Source organism: Amphibalanus amphitrite, unplaced genomic scaffold (genome assembly GCF_019059575.1).
Source record: "Amphibalanus amphitrite isolate SeventyFive unplaced genomic scaffold, NRLGWU_Aamphi_draft 000133F_arrow, whole genome shotgun sequence".
Lineage (NCBI taxonomy): Eukaryota > Metazoa > Arthropoda > Thecostraca > Balanomorpha > Balanidae > Amphibalanus > Amphibalanus amphitrite.
Genome location: NW_024881628.1, coordinates 566,096 through 588,913, shown reverse-complemented (window position 1 = coordinate 588,913; position 22,818 = coordinate 566,096). Strand labels below are relative to the sequence as shown.

At 48.3% G+C, this 22,818-nt stretch overlaps 2 protein-coding genes across 9 annotated transcripts; one reads left to right on the top strand and one right to left on the bottom strand.

Moving 5' to 3' along the window:
- Window positions 1-777: 777 nt before the first annotated feature.
- LOC122382092 (arginine/serine-rich coiled-coil protein 2-like) lies at window positions 778-16,466 on the bottom strand. 3 transcript variants are annotated; one of them, XM_043367013.1, is made up of 11 exons: window positions 16,332-16,466; window positions 8,485-8,543; window positions 7,530-7,583; window positions 7,115-7,178; window positions 6,202-6,305; window positions 5,613-5,728; window positions 4,570-5,271; window positions 4,090-4,265; window positions 3,538-3,692; window positions 3,139-3,289; window positions 778-1,360 (listed from the first exon to the last, which is right to left on the bottom strand). In XM_043367013.1, exons 4-11 carry the CDS (start codon window positions 7,116-7,118, stop codon window positions 1,200-1,202), a joined length of 1,569 nt encoding a protein of 522 aa, XP_043222948.1. In that variant the 5' UTR covers window positions 7,119-7,178; window positions 7,530-7,583; window positions 8,485-8,543; window positions 16,332-16,466; the 3' UTR covers window positions 778-1,199. The 3 variants fall into 3 exon arrangements, with proteins under 3 accessions (XP_043222948.1, XP_043222950.1, XP_043222949.1); XM_043367015.1 differs by lacking the exon at window positions 6,202-6,305; XM_043367014.1 differs by lacking the exons at window positions 6,202-6,305; window positions 7,115-7,178.
- On the top strand, window positions 13,123-22,695 carry LOC122382093 (cell cycle control protein 50A-like). Of its 6 annotated transcripts, none has more exons than XM_043367020.1 (3): window positions 13,123-13,177; window positions 17,886-18,544; window positions 21,294-22,695. In XM_043367020.1, the coding sequence occupies exons 2-3, from the start codon at window positions 17,918-17,920 to the stop codon at window positions 21,756-21,758; spliced, it is 1,092 nt and encodes a 363-aa protein (XP_043222955.1). In that variant the 5' UTR covers window positions 13,123-13,177; window positions 17,886-17,917; the 3' UTR covers window positions 21,759-22,695. The 6 variants fall into 6 exon arrangements, with proteins under 6 accessions (XP_043222955.1, XP_043222951.1, XP_043222953.1 ...); XM_043367016.1 differs by lacking the exon at window positions 13,123-13,177 and adding an exon at window positions 16,415-16,458 and having other exon boundaries at window positions 17,881-18,544; XM_043367018.1 differs by lacking the exon at window positions 13,123-13,177 and adding an exon at window positions 16,903-17,195 and having other exon boundaries at window positions 17,881-18,544.
- The last annotated feature ends 123 nt before the right edge of the window (window positions 22,696-22,818 follow it).

Below are 22,818 nucleotides of genomic sequence, written 5' to 3'. Positions count from 1 at the left end.
TGTGGGTGTTTGGTCACCACAAATCCGTCACCCCTGAGCGGGTGATCTTGACCCCCGCCGTCTGTTGTGGCCCAAGAGCCAGGCGGGAGTGCTGGAACGGCGTGTATGATAGGGCAGGATGCTGTGGCCTGTGATGATGAATTGGGGTTTTTGGGCGCCCGGACTACAGTGGTCATCAGCGCCCAAAGCGGGCAGGATGCTGGGTAGGAATTAGTAGTTTTCCGTCTGACCGATAGGGGCGCCACCTGGGGAAAACTGGCGTGATGGCGCGTCGGTCACCGGCGCCCAGTCCAAAGAGTGAACTGGGACCCACTCCGCGTCCGTAGCCCTAGCACGCGAGAAAATAGGCGCCTCGGTACTGATCGTCCACCGTTCTAAGTTATAGAAACGCATCCGTAACGAAATTGAGCAACTTCCGTTGCCAAAGCAGTAAGCGGCGTAGCGAATAGCTGATTCAGAACCGAACTCCTAGCTATATTATCTAATCGTCCAAGTCTCCCTGCTTTCCACTAATCGGACTTCGCGCGTAACGGCGTAACGTATGGACATATTCATATGGACTTGTGCGGTGTGCAACCGTGGGTCCCTTCTCGAAGCAACGAGTTATTGGCGTATGTTCCCAGACAGTCCTGATTTGTTTTTGTCCTGCCTTGTTTCTCGCGTCATCCGCCCTCCACCGGGCACATATCGAACGGAGTTACATTCTCAGAGCCAAGGACTGGCAGCGGCGCTGGTTAACACCAATTCACATATTCCCTCCCCCTATCAGACGCCACAGAATGCGATCACAACTGTATTATTACTCAGCAGATGACACCTCCAAGCTGATATATCAATACGACAATGTAGGTGATGGGTGGCCCTGACACTACAACCGTAACAAACCGAGGACTGTCGCGTCCCGCCACCCACCCGGGCGGTACCTCCACTGCACGGAGGCGGCTCCCGTCCGCCCAGACACGACCCAAACCCCCACCCCACGGGGGCGACCGCAGATCATTCAGGTCATCCCGTGGCCCGTAGACTTTAGAGCCGCGCGACACAGGGTCGGGCTCCCCCGCAGTATCCGCAACCGCCCCAAAAGTCGCGCAACACACCACACACAGGTTCATGACACTCAAATGAAGCGTTTCGCATAAGACACCGACCACACGAGAGTTCGTTCAGCGTCTGAGTCCCGGCACTGTCCGACCGGCCGACTAGGATTTGGGCTGCAGGTACTGCGTCGTGTAGCCGAGCCCGAAGCCCTTCTGCATGTGTGTGTTGACGCGGCCCTGTTCGTACTGGTGTTCCATCTCTTCAAACATCTTCTTCTGCTTCTCAACCACCTCGGAGGCCTCCGTGTTCTTGGAGGCCACCTCTGTCGGAGGGGCGAGAGGTTAGAGCTGATCGGCGGTACACTCGGGGGCAGATTGATGTTCCACCACTCCCTACCCATCGGGCTCCCATGGCTCAGCACTGGCTGCTGCCAGTGTTGCCTGCCCTCAGCACTGGTCAGCACTGCCTGCCAGTGCCAGTGCTGCCAGTGCTGCCACTGGCAGCAGCCAGTGCTGAGCCATGGGAGCCCGATAGGTAGGGAGTGGTGGAACATCAATCTGCCCCCGAAAGTAACGGTGGAGGGAAGGAGAGAGGGCGGGGTTGGCGAGGGAAACAGGCCCCTCGCAGTCTGGTAGTGATGGCGCCACCTATTCAAGGTGTAGGGTTAATAGAATATAACAACGCAAGAGAATCATCTAACACACCATCGTACACGGATAACACTATGCAACAAAAAATGAAAGATTTTCTGTTCCTGGAAAGCGACCGAATTTTTCTTATTCATTGGGTCCTATCATAACCGAAATGGGCATTTGTTTTGATCTGAAAATGCTTTTCCGGTTTTCAGAGACGATTTTCGATTTTGGCCCCAAAATTCGGTTTTTAGCCCACCGTGTCCGGTGTAATTGAGTAATCGACTCGTGGTGACTTTCATCGCCTTTCCTATGCCACAAGCTTTCGAATGGCATATTTGCGTGTAAAAATAACGTCATAAATCTATGTTAAAGTAAGAAAATGTTGAAATTCTGTAAAATTTTGACATTTTTTCGATTTCATTTCAAAATAGAGAAAAAACTAAAGACCCTATCCAAATTCTGAGCCCAGTTCCTTGAAGAGCATTCAATTTCCGTTCGGAAGGTACTTTTTTAGTGCATTTTATCGGATTCCTGTGGCGTCCAGATTGAGTTAACCTAAACACATATCCTAGGTCATATCACATAGCATTAACCTGATACCGTATGTTAACGCCATAGGGTCAACGAGGGGTCAACTGAGGTCATGTCGTTGACCCCTTGTGACCTCGGGTCACACGCAGGAACTTACTTTTGAGCAGTCCTGTCGCTCAGAATCTTGATCTGTACCTCCATTTGTTAGAATGGTTCTTCATGCACTGAACACATATTGTCATGGAAATGGCTGGGGGCCCGTTTTTCCAGTGACTCAATCTGGACGCCACAGTAAACCGATAAAATGCACTAAAATAGTACCTTCCGAACGGAAATTGAATGCTCTTCAAGAAACTGGGCTCAGAATTTCGATAGGGTCTTTAGTTTTTTCTCTATTCTGTAATAAAATCGCAAAAATGTCTTCTTTTTTTTACAAAATTTCAACATTTTCTTACTTTAACATAGATTTATGACGTTATTTTTACACGCAAATATGCAAAACCGGATATCATTCGAAAGTTTGTGGCATAGGAAAGGCGATGAAAGTTACCACGAGTCGATTACTCAATTACACCGGACACGGTGGGCCGAAAACCGAATTTCGGGGCCAAAAATCGAAAATCGTCTCTGAAAACCGGAAAAGCATTTTCAGATCAAAACAAATGCCCATTTCGGTTATAATGACACCCAATGAGTTCAAAAAAATCGGTCGTTACTCAGGAACAAAATGACTGTTGCATAGTGTAATCCAGGAGGGAATTGACGTCAATTTTCATCAGATATTCGGGAAAGTAAAAATGAACATAGTAGCGATCGAAACGAGACACCCCCAGAAAAATGTCATCCCCGTGACGAATTCCTTGACGACACTAAGGAATCGAGATACGAGACATGACACTCGATTACCACTTTCAATACCCTCCCTACGACATACCTTCGGCGTTTTTGACGCCCATCAGCTTGAGGAACTTGGTGGCCATTTTGCCGTCCTTGTCCTGTTCGAAGGCGGCCGACTTCCAGACGCCGGCCGTCGAGGGTCCGGCGGATCCCGACTCTGCGGCCGCCTGCTGCTCCGCCTCCGCCTTCTGCCGGCCGAAACAGGAGGAAGGCGTCACCAGGGAGGCCAGGCGAGGGGTGGAAATGAAATCAGGCGTGGGACAGAGTATTAAAGCAAAATTTTCGATCACTCCGTCATGTCACAATAAAATGTCATGCCGTTTCTATCTTCAAAGGGCAAACGCTTCGAATTAATACCCAGATTATACCCAGGCAATAACTCACATACTAAGTTGGTAACAAGCATGATAAACCAACAATCGTCAGGCCGACTTACCTTGTTTCCCCAGAGCAGTTTCTTCTTTCGCTCCTGGTCGGCGAACTTGGCGGCGTTGAGCGCGGTCGCGGTCATGAAGCGCGGTAGCGGCCCACCCAGCTGTGGCGGCGTCTGGGGCACGCCGCTCATGATCTGCTGGTAAACCTGCAGGTTGCCTGCGCACGGACACGGGGAAGGGGTCAGACAGGGTCACATAGAGACACAACAGCCGTTGATGGGGTCAAAACGCACAGAAACAAACAGCTACAGCAGCTAATTGCCGTGGAGTGAAAGCAGGGCCGGGGTTTCCCGATTTCTGGACCAAGTGATAGCGCTAAGCCGTAGCGGAAATAAGGCGTGCCAGTGATACAGCCCGCAACACGAGTAACATAGTTTCGAGGTCGATTGTTAAAATAACGCGGGCCCGCGATGAACAATGAACATTGAGCGATTTTAAGCAGATTAGAAAAATAGATGACTGACCGCGTTCAACGTCACATTTTTGTCACCTAACAGCCAAATTATCCATAGGGCGTATCCCAACAAGATCAACATACTGGTCCCGGCACCCACCTTGTTTCTTGAGTTTCTCCAGGCGTTCGCGGACCTTCTCCTTGTCGGCGCCAGGCGGCAGCGGCGGCAGCACCGTCGGGTTGTAGTAGGGGAACGGGTTCAGCATGGACGGCCCCTTGGGGCCGGGCAGGACCGGCACGCCGGGGGTCACCCTCGGGCGATCTCCGTCCTCAGAGCTGTCGGTCAGATAGGTGCCGGTCAGCGGATCGGAACATACCGTAAAAAAAGAAATTGAACACCATCCGACGGCTGGGTTTATTTTGGCCCGACGCCCCAGCTCCTGACTTGTCAGTGGCGCTTCACCTGCACGCTGCGTTCTGCAAAGCATGTACTTTTTATGCAATGAATAGGTTAATGTAACGTATCAAGGGCAAATGGGGATGAGGACGTAATTGAAATAAGAGAACACTGTGGCGTCTGCAACAAGATAAAGCAAATTAAGGGGCCTTATACAATATACACTCTAGATCTCGTACATACCTGGACCTCCGTTTGCGGTCGGGTGTGCGTGAGCGGGTGCGCGACCTCTTCTTGGAGCGCCGGTCGCGGTCCCGGCTGCGGCTGCGGCTGTGTCGGTCCCGGCGGTCGCGGTCTCTGCTGGACCGGCGGTCGCGTCGGCCGCGGTCGCGCCGGTCCCGGTTTCCGCCCCTCCGGCCGCGGCCGCGGTCGTCGCGGCGGTCCCGGCGGTCGGGGCCCCGCCGGTCTGACCGCCGGTCCAGGTCCCGTTTGTCGCGAGGACCATCCTTCCTGCTCCTGTCAGAGTCGCGACGATCGCCGCCGCTGCGCGATTTATCAGCGTCTCGCCGATCTCTGTCGCCATCGCGGCTATCTCTGTGCTCGTCCCGCCGGTCTCTGTCTCCATCACGCCGACTCTTGTCGCCGTCCCGGTGTCCCCTGTCCGAGTCCCGTCTGTCCCGCTCACTATCAGAGCTGGCGCGCCGCGCGGCCCCGTCTCGCTCACTCTGCTCCTTCCTCTCCCTCTCGCTACTCCTGCGCTCCCTGTCCGACTCCTCTCTGCCCTTCTCACTGTCCTGGCGCCGGTCGCGGTCCTCCGACCCTCTCCGGCCGTCCTTGTGAGCGCGCTCCGAGCTCGAGGTTGAGCCCGGCAGCGAGTCCTTTCGACTGGCCTCCGCCGACGGGACGGCGCCCGGTGAGCGGCCGCCGCTGGTAGTCTGAGATCTCCTGAAACAGAGCGTTGGCTACCGTGAGGAAAGCCGTGTCAGTATCAAGAACACGCGCAAACACACAGTAGGTACGGCGTCTGGCAACGATCCATTTGAGAACCGTAAAATGAAATATTTGGGCGCCAATTAAGAAAACTATCTATCTCTTTACTTTACCGGGAGTTGGAAAAAGTCTGTTATTAATACGAGATAAATTCGATCTAATTTGCTCTGATTTATCATTACAATCAGTTATAGCGTTAATACAGCGACATATTTACCAAACCAGTTTATTTAAGACACACATCACACACCCCTGACGACCCCGTCGTAGTTAAGCGGGTGGGATACAACCAGTACCTATCATCTCCAGCAGTGGGAGCAGCTGATGAGGCAGTGGTGGTGGTAGCGGCGGGCGGCTGCTGGCGCGCACTCCGTGAAGGGGCGTTCCGCGGCGGCTGCTCGGCGTCCGAGTCCTGTCAACACAAAAGGCGCGCAGCGTCGTCTCACGAGCCACTTACAGAGCGGTCCGGTTCGGCGCGAAGGAGGACACTGATACAGGAGGGTGTGCACTGTACGATCAGTTACACATGTCGGCGACGGCACTGACCGTTCATAGACGTGGGGAGAAAAGCACACGACTTTGATACATTGGACGACGTCCAATGGATTTCCGGCCTTTCCACAACTACGCTAGGATGTGCCCGACGCTCAGATGTGACCCGATGCCTTCCTGCTAGCTCGAGTCGTTTCCCAGTTCTTTGGTGAATCATTTCCTCCGATAGTTTGCATAAGTACAATCAGTCAGAGGCATGTTCGACGTCCTCTATCATATCCACAACAGCAAAAATAAGATAAAAACGAGTCCATATGTTCTAACACATCGCTGATCTCATATGACCACTAGCATCCCTCCACAATGATCCCACACAGCCCCTCTCAGGATTACTAAGCCCAGCGGGGCGCTGGTGGTTGGCGGGCGGCGTGGCGGTCCCCGCGCGCGGCGCGCGAGTCGGACGGCACGCCGATCTCGTACATGTGGGCTGGAGTAGCCTGTAAGAAATGCAGCGCAGCCGTATCACACAGAGCTCCTCTGAACGTTATAGAGTGTGAACGCGATAGAGTGATCCGTATTCAAATAAGTGACAGGAATGGAGGCAATGGTGGGGTAAGTTCTATGAAACTCCAATCGATGTTTACTTGAAGTATTGCAGAAATATAATCATCAGATTCTAGCAGCGGTGTGATGCGAAGAAAAGACGCCAAAATGAAGCAACTCAAATGTGACAAGAAAACTAAATCAGCACAAATAAAAATACAAAACTCGTAGGGCTGGCTATTCAGACCAGTAACAACGGAACGTTGCGGAATGTTACGCATATTTACCCCTAAGAAGTCATCCTGTAATAAGATAAGAGCGTTAGCTCGCACAAGTAAAACTTAAAATCTTCGGAAGATGACGATGCTGATAGATTGTAAGGCCTCCAAGCAGCAATGTCATCGTTTCTAGGTTAACAGATGAAGACTAATTGACGATCCTTAAACTGACGAGTGTAACAAACAAAATCCTACCAGTATAGGGGAGTGACTAGCGGATTACAACACAAATGGACACGGACGTAAACGAACAAGGCTTGACTGAATACACTGCCACATCGATTTGCATTGTTGAATTATCACAGACTGATGGCGACTCGGGATAGAGCCCTGATATCCACGGATTTACTAGGACCACTAGTTCATAATGTGACTGACATGTGGGGGATATGAATTGGTTTGCACTCATACCGACACACGGCGAAGTTCATGTGTACAATACACGAGCGTGTGTGTTTATACGTACGTCCCGGAGCACTACTCACCCATTCGGAGACTGGTTGCCACCTGACGACTACGCTCATCTTAGCCCGGGCTTTCCATAGACGACTTTACATATAGTAATTTAACAGAATATGTTAATATCACGAACATAGTTCCATGAAAGCACACAGTGTTCAGCCTCCCCAAAACAGGATATCAATGTATATTTTGATGAATTGAAAATCACAGCCCGTGAGAAGTAACACTGGCACAAAATGTTAAAACAAACATGGGCCGAACTTTTTACATCCCCTTGTAAGCAGTCATGATAAATATGTTGGGATATCATTCGAACGACTCCATGGCATGACAATTACAGGAGTGGACTTGATCAAGTGCACATATTGTGTGACGAATTATATGGCATTACAGTGTGTAACAAACGTCATCATCTCAATAGAATACCCCAATTCTCACCTCACTTATGTCCATTTCCACCGCCTCGTAATTTGCAGTGTTGTCCCCCGACATCTGAAGCAGAACATGAAACAATCGTCAGATAGTTTTGCGTTGCTTTTACTTAGAGCGAAAGTGAAGTGATAATTCGAATTATATCAAGTACCTATGTACGTTTTTACACCACGGATCAGAAACACCTCTCTTGTTGAGAAATTAAGATCACAGTATTTTCCAATATGCTGCACAGTATTTTCCAATATGCAGGGTGCGCCATATTAAAGAATTACCCATCGATAAATTCACTTTATTTCCAAATGGGCTGGCATAGGTAGGCCATCTTATGCATGCGTATCGCAAATTTGTCTCCAATCCTGGCAGTGTAGCTCATTTTGTATATGCTGGTCCACTGTCTTTGCTACGATCCTCAAATACGAGGTCGTCTAAATGCTTATCCGCCGCTCCTGAAATTCAGGAATCACCACTGGGTGTTGGTTGCTGAACACTCTTTGGCCTCAAGAATGTTGGGCGCAATTTATCCCAGATTTCAGCCCCATGGGTCAGGACATATAGTCAACTGATATGTCCTGCAAAACCCAGTCTACCTAGTCCCTGAAACACAGCAAATGGCATACGGCGCAGCATCGTTCTAGCATGGGTAATCGAGGAGAATAAGAGAAAAGACGGTGCGGCGGGCGCGTGTGTGCCCTCGCGTCTCGGGTGCGTAACATAAGGAGAAGGCGAGCATACAGAAAACGGACCTCATTGTTTTGTTGGGAGATGACGTTGTTATATGTATGTAGAAGATGACATATCTGTGTCAGCTCGCCTCGAATCAAAGTGAAATTTTCGATGGGTAAATCTATAATATGGCTCACCCAGTTACTTTTCTTAACATGGCTCTTACTGAAATGAATGCACTATTTACCATCAAGACAATCACAGTGCACTTTATTACGTGAACAGTTCAACATACCTTTGAATCACCGTCACTGACATAGCCTGCCAAGGCATCCATCCTACAGCTGGCGGCCCCTGGAACACAAACATACATAAAGGTTCATTGGTCGGTGACGATTAAGGTTGCCAACGCGATCCAGCTACTGTTCAGCAGCCCAGACAGATCAGTTTAGGACCATATTTGGATGTTATTCGGCCATTGCGGTTACTAGCGAGCAAAGTCTTACGTAGAATGACAGAAATTTCTGAGTATTAGCGACCGGCCAGCCGTGGGGACGCTTGGGATCTAAGCTTGGTATGAAAACTTATTGAAAAAAAAAATGTTTTCCGAAAAGAACGTCAAATTTTAGGTTCTCGCTCTCTGGAGGCTAAGCCGTTGACCCTTGGTCAAATCTGACCTAAATACTCAGAAAAAGCTTTAAAAGAGCTATCGAAAGCGCTTTTTTCGAGGCACTATAACTCTTTCTTTGCGCGTTATCCGCCGTTTTGTAAAAGACGTCAAAATCTGGGATTTTTTCACGATAATTTAACCTTCTTTTGGTGACCTCCAGCAGTGTCCTGAAATTGGTTTTTCGGAGAGTGTGATTGAAGCCGCAAGGACGTCACTATTTCAAAAGGACGTCGATATCGGTGCGGATCCTAAGCCACTGAAGATCCCTTAAATCTCTTGAAATTAGCGATTTTCACTGGCAATTTTTAATAATAGTACCTCAAGGCACCTCAAATGATCATATAGACACAAAGTAATGCCAGTTTACCCCTAGTACAATACAAAATTCAATTATTCACCACAAACACAAAAACAACACTTTGAAGATGTTTAGTTCTTGTCCATGATCGTACACAACAGTCAACAACAAATATGCTTCAACAAAAATCAGCCCAAGAGTCAACGGCTATCTCTAAATATTGACGTCATAGGAGAGATATTATATCGAGCAAGACGAGTGACGTAAAAAACAGACGTCCAAACAAAGAGATGGAAAACAGTTAGGAAAATTAATTTCCATAGCTTCCTGTTATGGAATTCAATTAAGAAAACTCCAAGGTATACGCTGAATTTTTCTTGGCTGGAAAAAATGTGAAATCATTGTGCACTTTTCAGTTTTGTACCGACGTCGATTAAAGGAAATAGTTCACATTTTAACATGGGTTTTGAACTGGAATAGCAGTTCCGTAGCTTGGGCTGAGACGAGCATAAATCAGGAGCTTTTACAGCCCAACGATCACCCTAGGCAAAGATATTCTATTTCTCGTCCCGAAAAAGGTGTTTTGCGTTGAGGATGTGTGCCTTGCATATATTTGCATCCAGTATGAAACGAGCATGGGTCCCGAAAATTCTTCAGAAACTAGAGAAATTATCTAGGAGAACTCTAGAGAAATTCTCGTACTGATCAATAAGGACATTCAGGGGAACATTATCGCCCTTGCCAGTAAAACTAGTAAAAGGGCTAACTTTGCATGGTTCTTTAATTTTTAATGCATTATTTCACGCCCTGGCGGATCCAGGGTTTCAGCGCGGGGGGGCATACCAGGTCACGGAGCCAAACCTTCTCCTAGGGTACCCCCAAATCCTGTCTTCTCATCGGATTTAGGCCACTTATTTTTCGTCATAGCCCTGATACGAGTTTTTTTCTAAAAAAAAAAAAAAACAAATGGTAGGCCACCTGGGCCCTGTTTCACCGGTGATAGCAACACGCTGCTATTACACGTGGGGCGTTCCACGACAAATCGACAAATAAAAAATTAAATTTGCACCCTCATATTTTATTTTTCGTTGAAAACTGGTGTAAGGGGTTGTGATGGGCGGGGAAGCCAGCTGTGACAAGGATTTTTTTCTTCGAACAACGGTTTCCGAGATATAGCCTCGGGCAATTCCAGCAGGTCGCGCTGCAGCCCTATGTTTGGCGGCCTATAACTCAGAAACTATTGGTTTTCTGCGATAAAAACTTTATATGGTTCAACTCACAATCAGCCAACAAACATTTTGGCTATCTCGCATTTTCAATTTTTGAAAATTTTGATCACGTGACCTTTTGACCTATTTTTCGAAGAGTGACCGTGATATTTTCCCCACTGAAAGTTGTAATTTTGTCTGATGACGATTAAAGCCTTATCAATTGTCATTCATATGCGAAAATAAAAAAGTGGATATCGCCCTGCGTTGACCTCAGGTCAGGTAATTTTTATGACCTGTCCATTATTACGAGCGGGAGCGACAGCGAGATCTCGAGAATAAAGCAAGATAGCGACAAGCGGTAAACGGTGCAGGGTACAAATGGATAAGGTCTATAATTTTTACTGAGGTCATTTTCAGGTCAGGTCAAAGATGACGTCACACTTGCCGGCCTATCTTGCCGGCCCTCACTAGCCGGCCCTCACTTGCCGGCCTATCTTCAGGAGCCCTGTGGAGTCCTTATAGATCGGCATGGGACTCTCAGGCGTCGCTGCAGCGACGCCTGAGGGCTCTCATGGGAGGACTCCCTGGGAGCCCTCAGAGTCACCAGTGTGGGGCCCACAGAGTTGCAGGTAGGTAGCCGTCAGATGCGCTTGTGTAAGACCTTCAGAGGCGCCAGTGTGGGGCCCTCAGAGCCGCCGCCGATGTAGGGCCTTAAGAAACATTGGTGTTAGTCCCTCAGATTGGTGGTATTGGGCTCTCAGAGGCGCCGGTGTGAGGCCCTCACAGGCGCCGTTATGGGCCCTCAGAGACAGTGGTGTGAAGCCGTTCCATGCGGGTATGGGTCAGGACCCTAATTAGAGCTGAGCTGACGCTTAATGGGTCAGCAAGAGCACTCAGAGGCCAGCACAGGGCTATCAGAAGTCGGAGTGGGGCCGTTATGGAGATGTGTGATGTGTGGCGACTCAGGAGCCCGTGTCTCCGTGAGGTGCTCTCACGAGTCCTGCGGGTCTTATATCAGTCGAAATGAGGCACGCTTGGACCCTGAGTGGCCACTAATTGGCACTGCAGGGCCTCTCGGGCCCATAGGGCACCATGCATCTAATGAGGCGGCACGCGCCCCTTGTGCCCCCCCCCCCCCCCCGCTTACGCTGCGCTGGCTGCGGCCATACAGGTAAATCGTATTCTAACCGTCCCTATTCCCAAGCATAGGCGGCGGCCGATTCCTGGCTTGCGCAGTATGACTGCCGTCGTTACGCAATACGGTCAATAGGGTTGAAGCGGCATTGCTCCCTTGGCCTTGTGGTAAGAAGCAACATATTTTTAGACAAAATAAAGGCAATGACAACTAAATTGAGGTTACTAAAACGACTCTGAGCACAAAAGTACCTAGTTACTAGGAAGGCTTTCTAATCAGTTTTTATTTAGTTCCTCGTTATAGCGGGCGTAAGAAGTGTAAGTCTGAATGGGGGGGGGGGGGGGCATACTTGTACTGAATGCCCCTCAGGCTCCTGTCCGGGGGGCATATGCCCCTAACCTATTAATTTGAGGACTCGTTTTAGGGCCTTGGGCGGGCGGGCGGGCGGATGGGGTCTGGGGAGACAGATAGACGGACGGACGAACATACGGAGAGACGGATGGACCGACGGACGGAGAATGGAGAAACGGACGGATGGATGGACGGACTGAGAGACGGAAGGGCGGACGGACGGACGGAGAGACGGACAAAGAGATGGACAGACGGACGGGTAGAGAGAGAGAGAGAGAGAGAGAGAGAGAGAGAGAGAGAGAGAGAGAGAGAGAGAGAGAGAGAGAGAGAGAGAGAGAGAGAAAGAGAGAGAGAGAGAGAGAGGGAGAGAGAGAGAGAGAGAGAGGGGGGTGGTGAGAGAAAGGAGGATAAGACTAATGAAGGAAAAGGAAAAGACTAACAGAGACTTCAGGGAGGACGGCAAGGAGACTGATACCTAGAGAGAGGAACAGTAGCGGCGGAACACCTTCAATTAAGGGGGGGGGGGGCACTGCCAACTTTTGGTCCCATTCTTTCCATGCAACGCCCATAGGGCTAATGTTAAAATGCCAAAATCAAAGGGGGGGACGGTGCCCCGGTGCCCTCCCCGTTCCGCCGCCTATGGAGAGGAAAGATGAGTGAGCAAGGGATTTGAGAGATAGGTAAAGAGACAGGGGAGAAATGAGATTTTATTGCTCTGCTCCTAATAACACTTCCTAAAATAAAATATAATTGGCCGTAATTATCGAATAAGAATCGGAAATTGTCAATTGAACGTCTGATTCGCTTACATCAATCGACAATCCGCCCTATACCATGTTTGACATGTTTGCAGTTTGCACCAAAGCCAGCTTGCAGGCTATAGCCTATACATCGAGGCAGTGGTATATACTTATACATCCCGGTGAATTCCTGCATATAGCCGAGACCTCCGGCGGTATTTTCCCACGATCAGCCGGATTTCAAAGTCGTGTATTTTTCGTCCATGGCAGGCGGCCGGCGCAATCTCGGGGAAAGAGGCGCTCCAGTAACAAAAGCACGAGCAGATCGCCCAAATGCCGGTGGCCGCGATAATTTCTCTAGTTTCTGAAGAATTTTCGGGACCCATGCTCTTTTCATACTGGATCGCGTGTGCCTTACAGAAACTGAAAAGTTCTTCCTATATCAAAATATAGAAAACTATCTTTTGTTATAAAAAGGTTTTATTTTCTTTGCTGATCATTTTGAACATAAAAAATCATAAATCCATTGCAAAAAAAATAATTTCGTGAAAGTGAACTATTTCCTTTAACCGGGAATGACAAGGTCAATCGACGTGCCCAACATTGAGTGTATTTTTAAGCCAAGGACGGCATACTTAAATTAAAATTGTTGAAATTCGGTAACTTTATTTTAATTCAAACAAATAAACACAAACTTTTTCAACAACCAGTATCAACATGTGCAAAATTAACTACCTTTGAAGTGCATGCTCGAGGGGCAGTGCTACCCGTTACTGTGACCTTCTGAGGGAAAAAAAATAATTAAATATGTTACAGTGAATCGATACAAAAGGTATGTTGTGTGCTTATAGATAAATGTCGAAGTAAAATATTCGCATGATAAATTTTTATCTTTACACTGCACAGTTATTTAAACTGAGAAGTGGAAAACGACGTCCTCAGATCCCTCTATTCCGACATCTTTTCTCCTTTATATGGCAGCTATTACATTCACATGGTAAAGGAAAAAAAAACATATCCATATCTGACGCACAGAAAACGAAAATAAAACCGCGCTGTTTACTGTTACGGCAGTTGGCCAGCGGTGTAGGAAAGGGGAGTTGAGTACATAAGAGTGGGTTTGTGAGGCCTTGGGACTTAGTTTAGTTTAGTTTAGTTTATTCAATCAATCATCCACACTCCACAGGCACACACCCAATGACGGATGAAGTCATAATATAAAACAATATTTATATATTTATTTGTGGTGGGATATATTTATTGTGATTTTGCGTAGCCGTGTTTTTAGGCCACAGAGGTGATATTTCTTTTTGTTATTTGTTTTTGGTGTTCAATATACCTGTTGACTTTTATCTGTCAGGGACGTCGTTTAGCTTTCCGGGACGTCGCAAAGAGAATCTGTTCGGGTGTGGGTTTCCACCCAAATTCACGAAAATCAGGACACTGACCTCCAGTAACCTTAGCAACAACCTGGTCCATAGAGAAAATGACCTCAATATTTGACAGATCTTATAGCAAGCCCAACTATTGCTTTTAACTACATCCTTCTAGCTTTCTTAGTTTCCAAGATAACCGAACCGAGTATTATCATTGTAAAAGAGTGTGTTAAGGGAGTTTTGAGGTGTTTTGTTAAATAACTTAAGATGTGTTAGAGATAAAAGCATGAACTTGCCAGCATTTTATGTGAAATTTGGTGTTTTCCATGCCTACTGAAAGAAAACTTTATGAAATTATATTAAGATGTCATTTTTTATTTTCTCTTCCCTGTCCCTTAGCACCCCACATCCACCTAAAAATATGCATGTGTCCGAAAAAGAGGAAGAGGATGATGAATGAATGGGTGGATTTGTTAAGTTTTTCAGGAAACATGTGCAATAGGTATATGTGACAATACACCTATGCATTCATTTTCCCTGTACACCTACCTACTAGTTTATGTGGTACACACAGAGTTTTGGAGATGTTTCAATTTTGTGAAAATGTAGCATTATTTTCAAAAAAACATTTTTGAACCAAATCACTTGCATGAAAAACCACGCCATTTTGTCTTATAGTCAAGAACAAAACAGTGTCAACTACCACACTCAAGTTTATATTCAACCTTCTCAAATTAGGAACTTAATATGACTCAAAGTTCTTCCCACGCAACTGTCCCTTAGCACCCCACTGTCCCTTAACACCCAGTTTTACGGTAATCGTCTTAAGCCAAACAATTGTGCGGCCGCCAGACTGGAAAACATCAATACACTACGCCGGACGCCCGTGAGACCCTCTTGCGCCGAAATTCGGCGCAAGCGATTTTGCGCCGAAATTTCTGCGTGATTTGCGCCAAAAATTAGGTGCCTATTTGTGCGAAAATTAAGCCCTTTTCATATCAAGCACATGTGCACATCTACTGATCAAGGCTATAAACCAGACAGAGTGTTTCGGGGCCTTGTACGCTCTCCCATGTTTGAGCGTCCGAATGAGTTTTTTATTTCCACGTAATCCCAAAACCTCGGCGGGAGCCAGCGAGGGCCGGGCAGCGGAGCAGCACGTGCTCCGGCACATCAGCCTCTTCTCGGCTCACGGTGCAGAGCGCCGCTGGGCACCGCTTGTCTGGGCACTGCTGGCACGCGGCGGAGTGGAGACAGCCGATTCGCTACCGTACTGGAGCGAGTGGCCCGGTGGCCCGCCCTCATCTGGTGCATCGAAATGGCATCCTCTCGGTCCTCTCCGGGGATAGGGAGCGGCGTTGTGCCCCGAGGGGCAAGGAGTGGCTTGAATAGTGATTCTGAGCAGTTGTCGCGCCACTGATGCGAGGCCGCACAATGAACCGCCCTGGTCAGCGATCGGGCGTTTGAGGGCAGGGCGGCCGCCTGTTTTGCCAGCGTCCGCGCTCTCATTCCCCTCGATACTGCAGTGGGCAGGAACCCACTGCTATAGCTTAACGACGCTTGGCGACGTTCAACAGGGTTTTCCATACCTATCTCTACGCCGAAGGTTGAGGCCTCACCTGGGCGGCCGTTCCTCCGCTGAGTAGACGCAGGGCGGCTCGCCAGTTCGAGCACGCGACGACCGGGGTGGGGACGTCTCGTCCCGCAACCTCTCCAGAGCCGCCCGCGGGGCGAATCTGCTGCTAGGTTGACCAGCGAACCGCATAAATTCGGTGACCGTCTTTCGCAAAAAAATTATGCGACCGCCCTGCGCCGAAAAATTCGTCCACCTGCATGGGCTGAATTAGGCGCATGCGAAGTTAAGCAGGACGTGCGTGTGCGCTGAAATTTTTGCCGCAATCCCGCCACTACGCCGGACATATTTGGCATAACGTGTATTTTTTCCAGTCTGGTGCAGCCGCCCTGCACTGAAAAATTCAGCCGCCGCCATGCGCTGAATTCAGATTTCAATGCAAACAAAGTTACGCCAGACATGCATGGAAATTTGCAGCACAATCCCACCACGTCCTACATATTCGGCATAACGTGTATTTTTCCAGTCTGGCTCAAAAGTGGGCACTGTCCAGTCAGCACAGCAGTTCAACCATCTCTGCATCACAAAGGTTATGCCAATAACAAACAATAATAGTGATAGGTAAGGTAATAATCCATGCAGAATAAAACTCAAATGGAACAATTTAATGGCTAAGCTAAACAGGTGGATTCCATGGTTGCAGATGAAGAAAGACGGCAAAATTAAGCCACTAGTTCTTAACAGGAAAGTGTTGAAGACTTCAAATTTCATTCTTTTCTTTGACTTACCCCGAGCTCTGGCCCAATCCGATAAATGTCGATGTTGGTCAGACAGCGACAAAGATTGAAATGGAAGCCAAAGCAGCTTTTACATGAAACGCGTTTTCAGCCAACAGTGTGAGGAGCTGGTAATCAAGTGCGTAAATCTTCAACTATTATAATTTATTTACCAAGCTGTCAACCAACAAAAAAAGGCATTGAAACAGCTCAACTTCGATCCAAGATGGCCGCCGTTGTGCGCCATTGCGCACAAATTGCGCATTGTTGCCTATCGATGCGCGTTTTCTTGCTTGTGCAATGTTGAAAAAATGACGCATATATTAATAAGTTTGACTTTTTCGAGAAATAAGTGTTTTAAGGTTATGAATATAATATTTATTGTCATTTGAAGATGCTGTAACTGCTTATAGGGCAAAATATAAGCAACACAATGGAAAATAAACAAAACGAATACGTTTTCAAACGTCATCAAATTCAAAGGGTTATATTAATAAAGAAATATTTGATTGAAGAAAGAAATTACGTCATCAGCTCACATAGATGAGACGGAAGCTTGATTAAATAATTCAATTTTTATTACTTTTTCAGGATTCCTAGCACTCTATCTACATAAATTACGCTTTCTTTTCACACGGACCACCAAGTTTTAAATTAAGCAGAGATACATAACGTTGGTCAAAAACAACACGCAGACTCTTATGACGTCAATCAAAACGATCAAAGGAAACACCGAATTTGATTTCATCTTGTATTTGTAGCAATCTTGATCTTGGATGAGTAACAATTGGTAACAACGGTAACAACTGGTAACAACGGACAAGGCCACAACGGAGGAGTTTCAATTGCAAGGAACTCTCTACCAGGGACCCTATGGCAAGTGGTGGCCTTGTATGGGTACACTGCGTTTTGTTATTTTGATTTGCGACAGTCGATTGTGAATCAGAATAGTTGTGGGTTTCCTTCTTGCTTTTGGTCTGGATTTGCATTAACTGGTTAGGTACTGACCTGGGCCTGGTTGGGGTGTAGCTTAGCTTGACAGCTTTTCTGCCTTCTTGATCAATGATCTGATGCAGTGTAATTTACTTGCTAAGTATGCTTACTTACTTAAGATTCAATGTAAATTTTGAGAGGCTAGTGGCCTATCCTGATCCCCTAGTGTCCACTCCAGTCGAGTTTGTGAGTGACGGTGTTACTGATTGTGTGTAATTGTGAGTGTGAACCTTCATGCAGTGCCAGTGCACTGCCTTTTTGTTGTGTCCCCTGGTTGAACTGCCTATCATTATTATGGCAATGTTTTGTCAATATTTTGGTATTAGTATATATTAGACCAGCATGCTGCCAGCTGGCTGGCATTTTTTGGCTTCTCGAACTTATTTAAATGGGCTACAGTTCTCCGATAACAGGCCAAGGAATGCCAGCAATGAACTACAATAGATGAAGTAAAAAAGTGGAAGTGAAGTGTAACACTGGCAGCATGGTGATAAAAACAGACACCATACACTATACAGTGTGCTGGTTTCTATGTCTGATCATCATGTCTGTTTTTTTTTACCACCAGAGTAGTCCAGAGGTTTGAACACTCAACCTCTGCCATAATGTCGAGTCCAGTCAGCTCTGAACAGACCAAGACCAAGAGGCCATCAAGCAGCAAGTTTCGCCAGCAGCAACTGCCGGCCTGGCAACCGATCCTCACTGCAGGCACGGTTCTGCCCACATTCTTTGTCATTGGCGTTGCCTTTATCCCGGTGGGCATTGCACTGCTGACCTTCTCTGGCAATGTTCAGGAGGTGGTGAAGGAGTACACCCAGTGCAACAGCATTGATCCCGCACATAACAATGCCACCTGCGACGAGGTGCTGAGCAGCCCAAATCACACAGCCGCTACACCCTGCACGTGCCACATCAATTTCAATGTCACAGAGAGTCTCAATGGCCGTGTGTACATGTACTATGGTCTGACCAACTTTTATCAGAATCACCGGCGTTACGTCAAGTCTCGCGATGTCAACCAGCTCATGGGCCAGACGGACTCGGCGCTCTCCGACTGCAGTCCGTTCGCGACCGCCGATAAGAAGCCGATCGCACCGTGCGGTGCCATCGCCAACAGCCTCTTCAATGACACCTTCGAGCTGAAGATGCTGTCTTCTGCGGGCGCGGAGCTCGCCGTGCCTCTGGTGCGCACGGGAATCGCCTGGCCGTCGGATAAAAAGTACAAGTTTGAGGTGAGCTTCCTGGGGCCAGAATGCTGGATGGGAGACAATGTCGATTTGGAAGGGTGCTGATTTTGGTTTTTGACGTAGGCGTTTTACCTTACTCTTCATATTTTTGGCAATTTATTTCTCATCTATTTTCCCGGAATATAATTGTTTTCCGTGTGCTCTAACGATCATTTGAAGATATATTATGCATGGTGTTCAACATGAAATGGGCTTACATGCTAGGCTATCAGTCCCAGCAGCGCATGCTCCTCTCAAATACTATACGTGTAGTCACCTTGATAATGTCGTTATCAGACGTGTGCATTTGCCGTCTCCCACGCTGTTTGACGACCTCTTGCTCTAAAGTTGCTTAGGTGCAATTATGCTGATACCATAGATCAGTTAGGTATCCATGCATTCTGTTTAGTGCTTATGGGTTTGTGAGTTGTGCTTCCCGCTTTACTAACTTCTGGTTTCTAGAAGGGTGAACTTAATTCCTTACGAAATTGTTAGAAATGATTTTGTGTTTTACGGTTAGTCAATATCTTGGCTCTCAGCCTTCCGGGCAAAAATGCTCCTTATCGGCTAATATCCAAACTTGTGTCGGAAATGCCGTTGATGCGTGGTTCGGATATCTGTAAGAATCTTGGTTCGGACTTAATGAGCTTGGTACCACAGTCGACTGAAATGCTAGCTGCCGTGATCATCCAGAGTATGCGAAAGGAAATGGGCTGGTAGTGCTTCGGCCGGTATCGGTGACCGCTATTTAGGTTTTACCTTAGCCCGTAGTCGTACCCTTGTACGGGCTTGGGGTAAGTCTTAGCTCATTTGGGACTCGTGACTGGAGGGCTGGGACTGGTCCTGTGAACTATTACGCATGGTTAGTTCTTACCTTGCAAGTATAGATGCTTTATTAAAAAAAAACGGACAACTGAGAGGTTCAGGCGCAGCCACCGTCGTCTGCTACCCTTAAAACCCTCATCAGAATCAGGAGCGTGGCCATAGCTTCGAAAAAATTTGTCTTGTTAGGGCCAACGAACGTAATACCTATTTTTCAGCAACTGATCTCGTGCATGGCATTAAGCCGTGCAATTTTGACTCCGACTCCGTAGTCAGAGTCGGTCAGATTTTGGCGACTCAAACTCAGGCGCAGACTACGGGTAGAACTGTCGGCTACAACCGACTCCGACTCTGCGGCCTGCTTTACCAATCACTGAACGAATAATTTTCCGCTAGCCGTCGAATGAAGATTGTCTCACGATCGGTCAAATTTGTGAATATTGCATATGAATTAAGGCGGTATCAAGGGGTCATGCAGTGTAATAAGTAGTTTCGAACCGAACCGGAGACTGTTCCGTGGACGCGAGGAGGGCTATGCCGGACGCTGCCGTGAGACACGTGACAGGTCTTGGTGTGAGGCTCATTGAAATTCAGTGCTTCTATCCTTCACACCAGCGGAGAAAGGCGGTTTGTACCGCGTTCCGTCCTAACTCAATTTGCGCCTGTAAATACGCAGCGTTTTGTGGAGTGTCGTAACGTAATATAAACAGTACGCTCTTCTCGGCTTCCCGGCAGGTGCTAAATGGCTGTTCCCTGTTAGCGCTAATGGACAGACGTGATATGCCAGTCGGTGTCGCACATATATCCATGTGCGAACGAGCGTCACGCGTATCCACGCTTTCACACCCGGTTTTATGAGGATTTGTGACGAGAAAACGTTTATATGTGCTATGCTGTACAGATAAATGGTACGCAGTTTTCGTACCGTTGGGCTACGCAAAACAGCGTACCATATGCAGTGCGAAGTTTTATGAAAGGAACACGGCATAAGACGAAATGCTGCCCCGCCCCCTCCCCTCCCCCCTCTGCCGAACGCGATAGCTATCGCCGCCTGTGTCCACGGGTCCCGAACGGGCGCCGCCTGTGACCCCACACGGATCCCGAGCGGGCGCCGCCGAGCGGAGAGCCAGCCGTTATCGATCGTCGTGCTGGGCGCGACCGGCCGTGACGGCAATATGGGCCGATCGCTGACGTGCTGCCCGTAAATGACCCGATGTAGTCTGCTGGGCTGATCCTTTTGCATGCTAGGCATTAGTAGATTTGAGCTATACTCAAAGATTCGGGATTTTGTTCCTTGGTTTCTGATTCGTAAGTCGTGCTAGGAATGGCTCGGATTTTCACGCTTTTGGGAAGAAAAAATACTCAGTAGTTGTTTTTCATCCTTTGTGGGTTGCTGAACCGTGATGCCCCCTAACACTATGAATGGGGGACTATATTGGGTCGAGCTACCTTGATGGCTGTGTCTACGCGACGATGTCAACAGATCGATCACTGGAGGCACAGTCTTCATACGGCGCTAAAGCAGGGACTAATAGCACGGCGAACGGGCTGAAGGTCATGATGATTTTTCGTCAGTTGTCGGTTCTAAATTGATGATAAATGTATTAGTTTATATTCGAGCCCGTTAATGTGTCACAAATATCGTAACTTGAACTTCGAATAAGGGTTATTGCCTGCCATTTACCTGTATTAATGTTAGGATGTTCAACGTGTTTATGCTTTTTTTTATTCATGTGAAATGGGGTAGCTAACATGAACGGCTTCAGTCCCTCAGATAATGTACGATTTCTAAATATTAGATTAGATATTAGATAATACATTTGACCGTTTATTGTGCATCTCCCCAACGCTGCCTGAATGTGCTGTATCACGTGCCACAACCCCCTCTCCTCCCCCTCTGGACCCATCGCTGACCGTGCCCGGCCGCCGGCAGAACCCTCCGGGCCCGCTGACCGCCGACGGCGCCTTCAAGAACACCGCGAAGCCGGTCAACTGGAAGCGCGCCGTGTACGAGCTGGACCCGGCGCACCCGGAGAACAACGGTTACGAGAACGAGGACCTGATCGTGTGGATGCGCACTGCCGCGCTACCCACCTTCCGCAAACTGTGGGCGCGCGTCAACGAGTCGGCCGAGACGTTCAAGCACAGCCTGCCGGCCGGCGAGTACCGCATCGTCGTCAGCTACGCCTACCCGGTGACGTCGTTCGGCGGCACCAAGCGCATCATCCTGTCCACCACGTCGCTGCTGGGCGGCAAGAACCCGTTCCTGGGAGTGGCGTACATCGTGGTCGGCTGCATCTGCCTGGTGCTTGGCGTGGCGTTCCTGATCATCCACGTCAAGTACGGCAAGCGGGGAACGGATACCATCACCAACCGCACCGACTGGTCCGGTCACTAAGGGCCCGCCCCCGGCCGGCTGTACCCGCTGCAGGTGGGCCGTGACGACAGCGGCAGGGGCCAGTGACGTCACAGGTGGGCGGGGCTCACCGGTCCTGGCTGGGCTCCCCGGTCCTGATAGCGGCTTAGGAAAGGATGACCGATACGTAGCATTTCCGGGGGAAATGTGGGTCTGTAATCCAAGGGAGTTCACACAATGGTTATTTTAAGTAACGGCACGTCTGGTCTGATGTGCTTGATCCGAGGCGCTTAAAAAAGAATAGGTAATGCTTCAGCGGTTGTCATGATTTGAAATGATTTGAAAGAACTTTACAGCGCATGCACCACCAATTCTGGTTCTTATTTGTCGTCGGTCCCTTTCACGTTACTACGACGTTATCAAAACCTAACTGAAACCAAGAATTGCGCATGTATACACGAGCCACTTATTTCATACTATTGGTACGTGGGATATCACGTCACCTCTAAGAACTCGGCAGTTGCCAGTATTGCTGTCAGTGCCATCGCACGGAAAACCCTAGCCTCGGGCGGGCCGCAAGGCGAATTTTGCCTGAACATGCCCCCTGAATCGATGTCGCCCTCTATTGCGATATGGCTGTACTATCGGAACGCCACAGTACCACGCCACCTCGTAATACCCAAGTCCCTGACGATGAGAGCGTTTGTGATCAATGTTAGGATAGGTTACACGGTTCAGCCGAGCTACATACGAGTGCTAGCAGTGTTGTCCTGTTCCTGAATGTTCTGATGTTGATTGAAGGCTGAAGCGTTCACGCACACTGCTAGAACTGCTTGTGATTCGTGCTAAGCGAGACTCTGGGTTGCGAAGAGGCTTACTGCTGAGTTTACCTGGATGTTATTTATTGAATTTTCCTATTTTATCAGCTTTTTCCAGAAAGCAATTAAACGAGTCCAGTTTATATCGGTTGAACTCAGCCCCCCCCCCAAAAAAAAACAGATTGAAATGGGTAATAACCAAAGTAGTACTTCATTGGTTATGATTTGGAGTTCACTGTATGGCTAATACCCCCCAGCTGCGAAAAGTAAAACGCCAGGAAAGT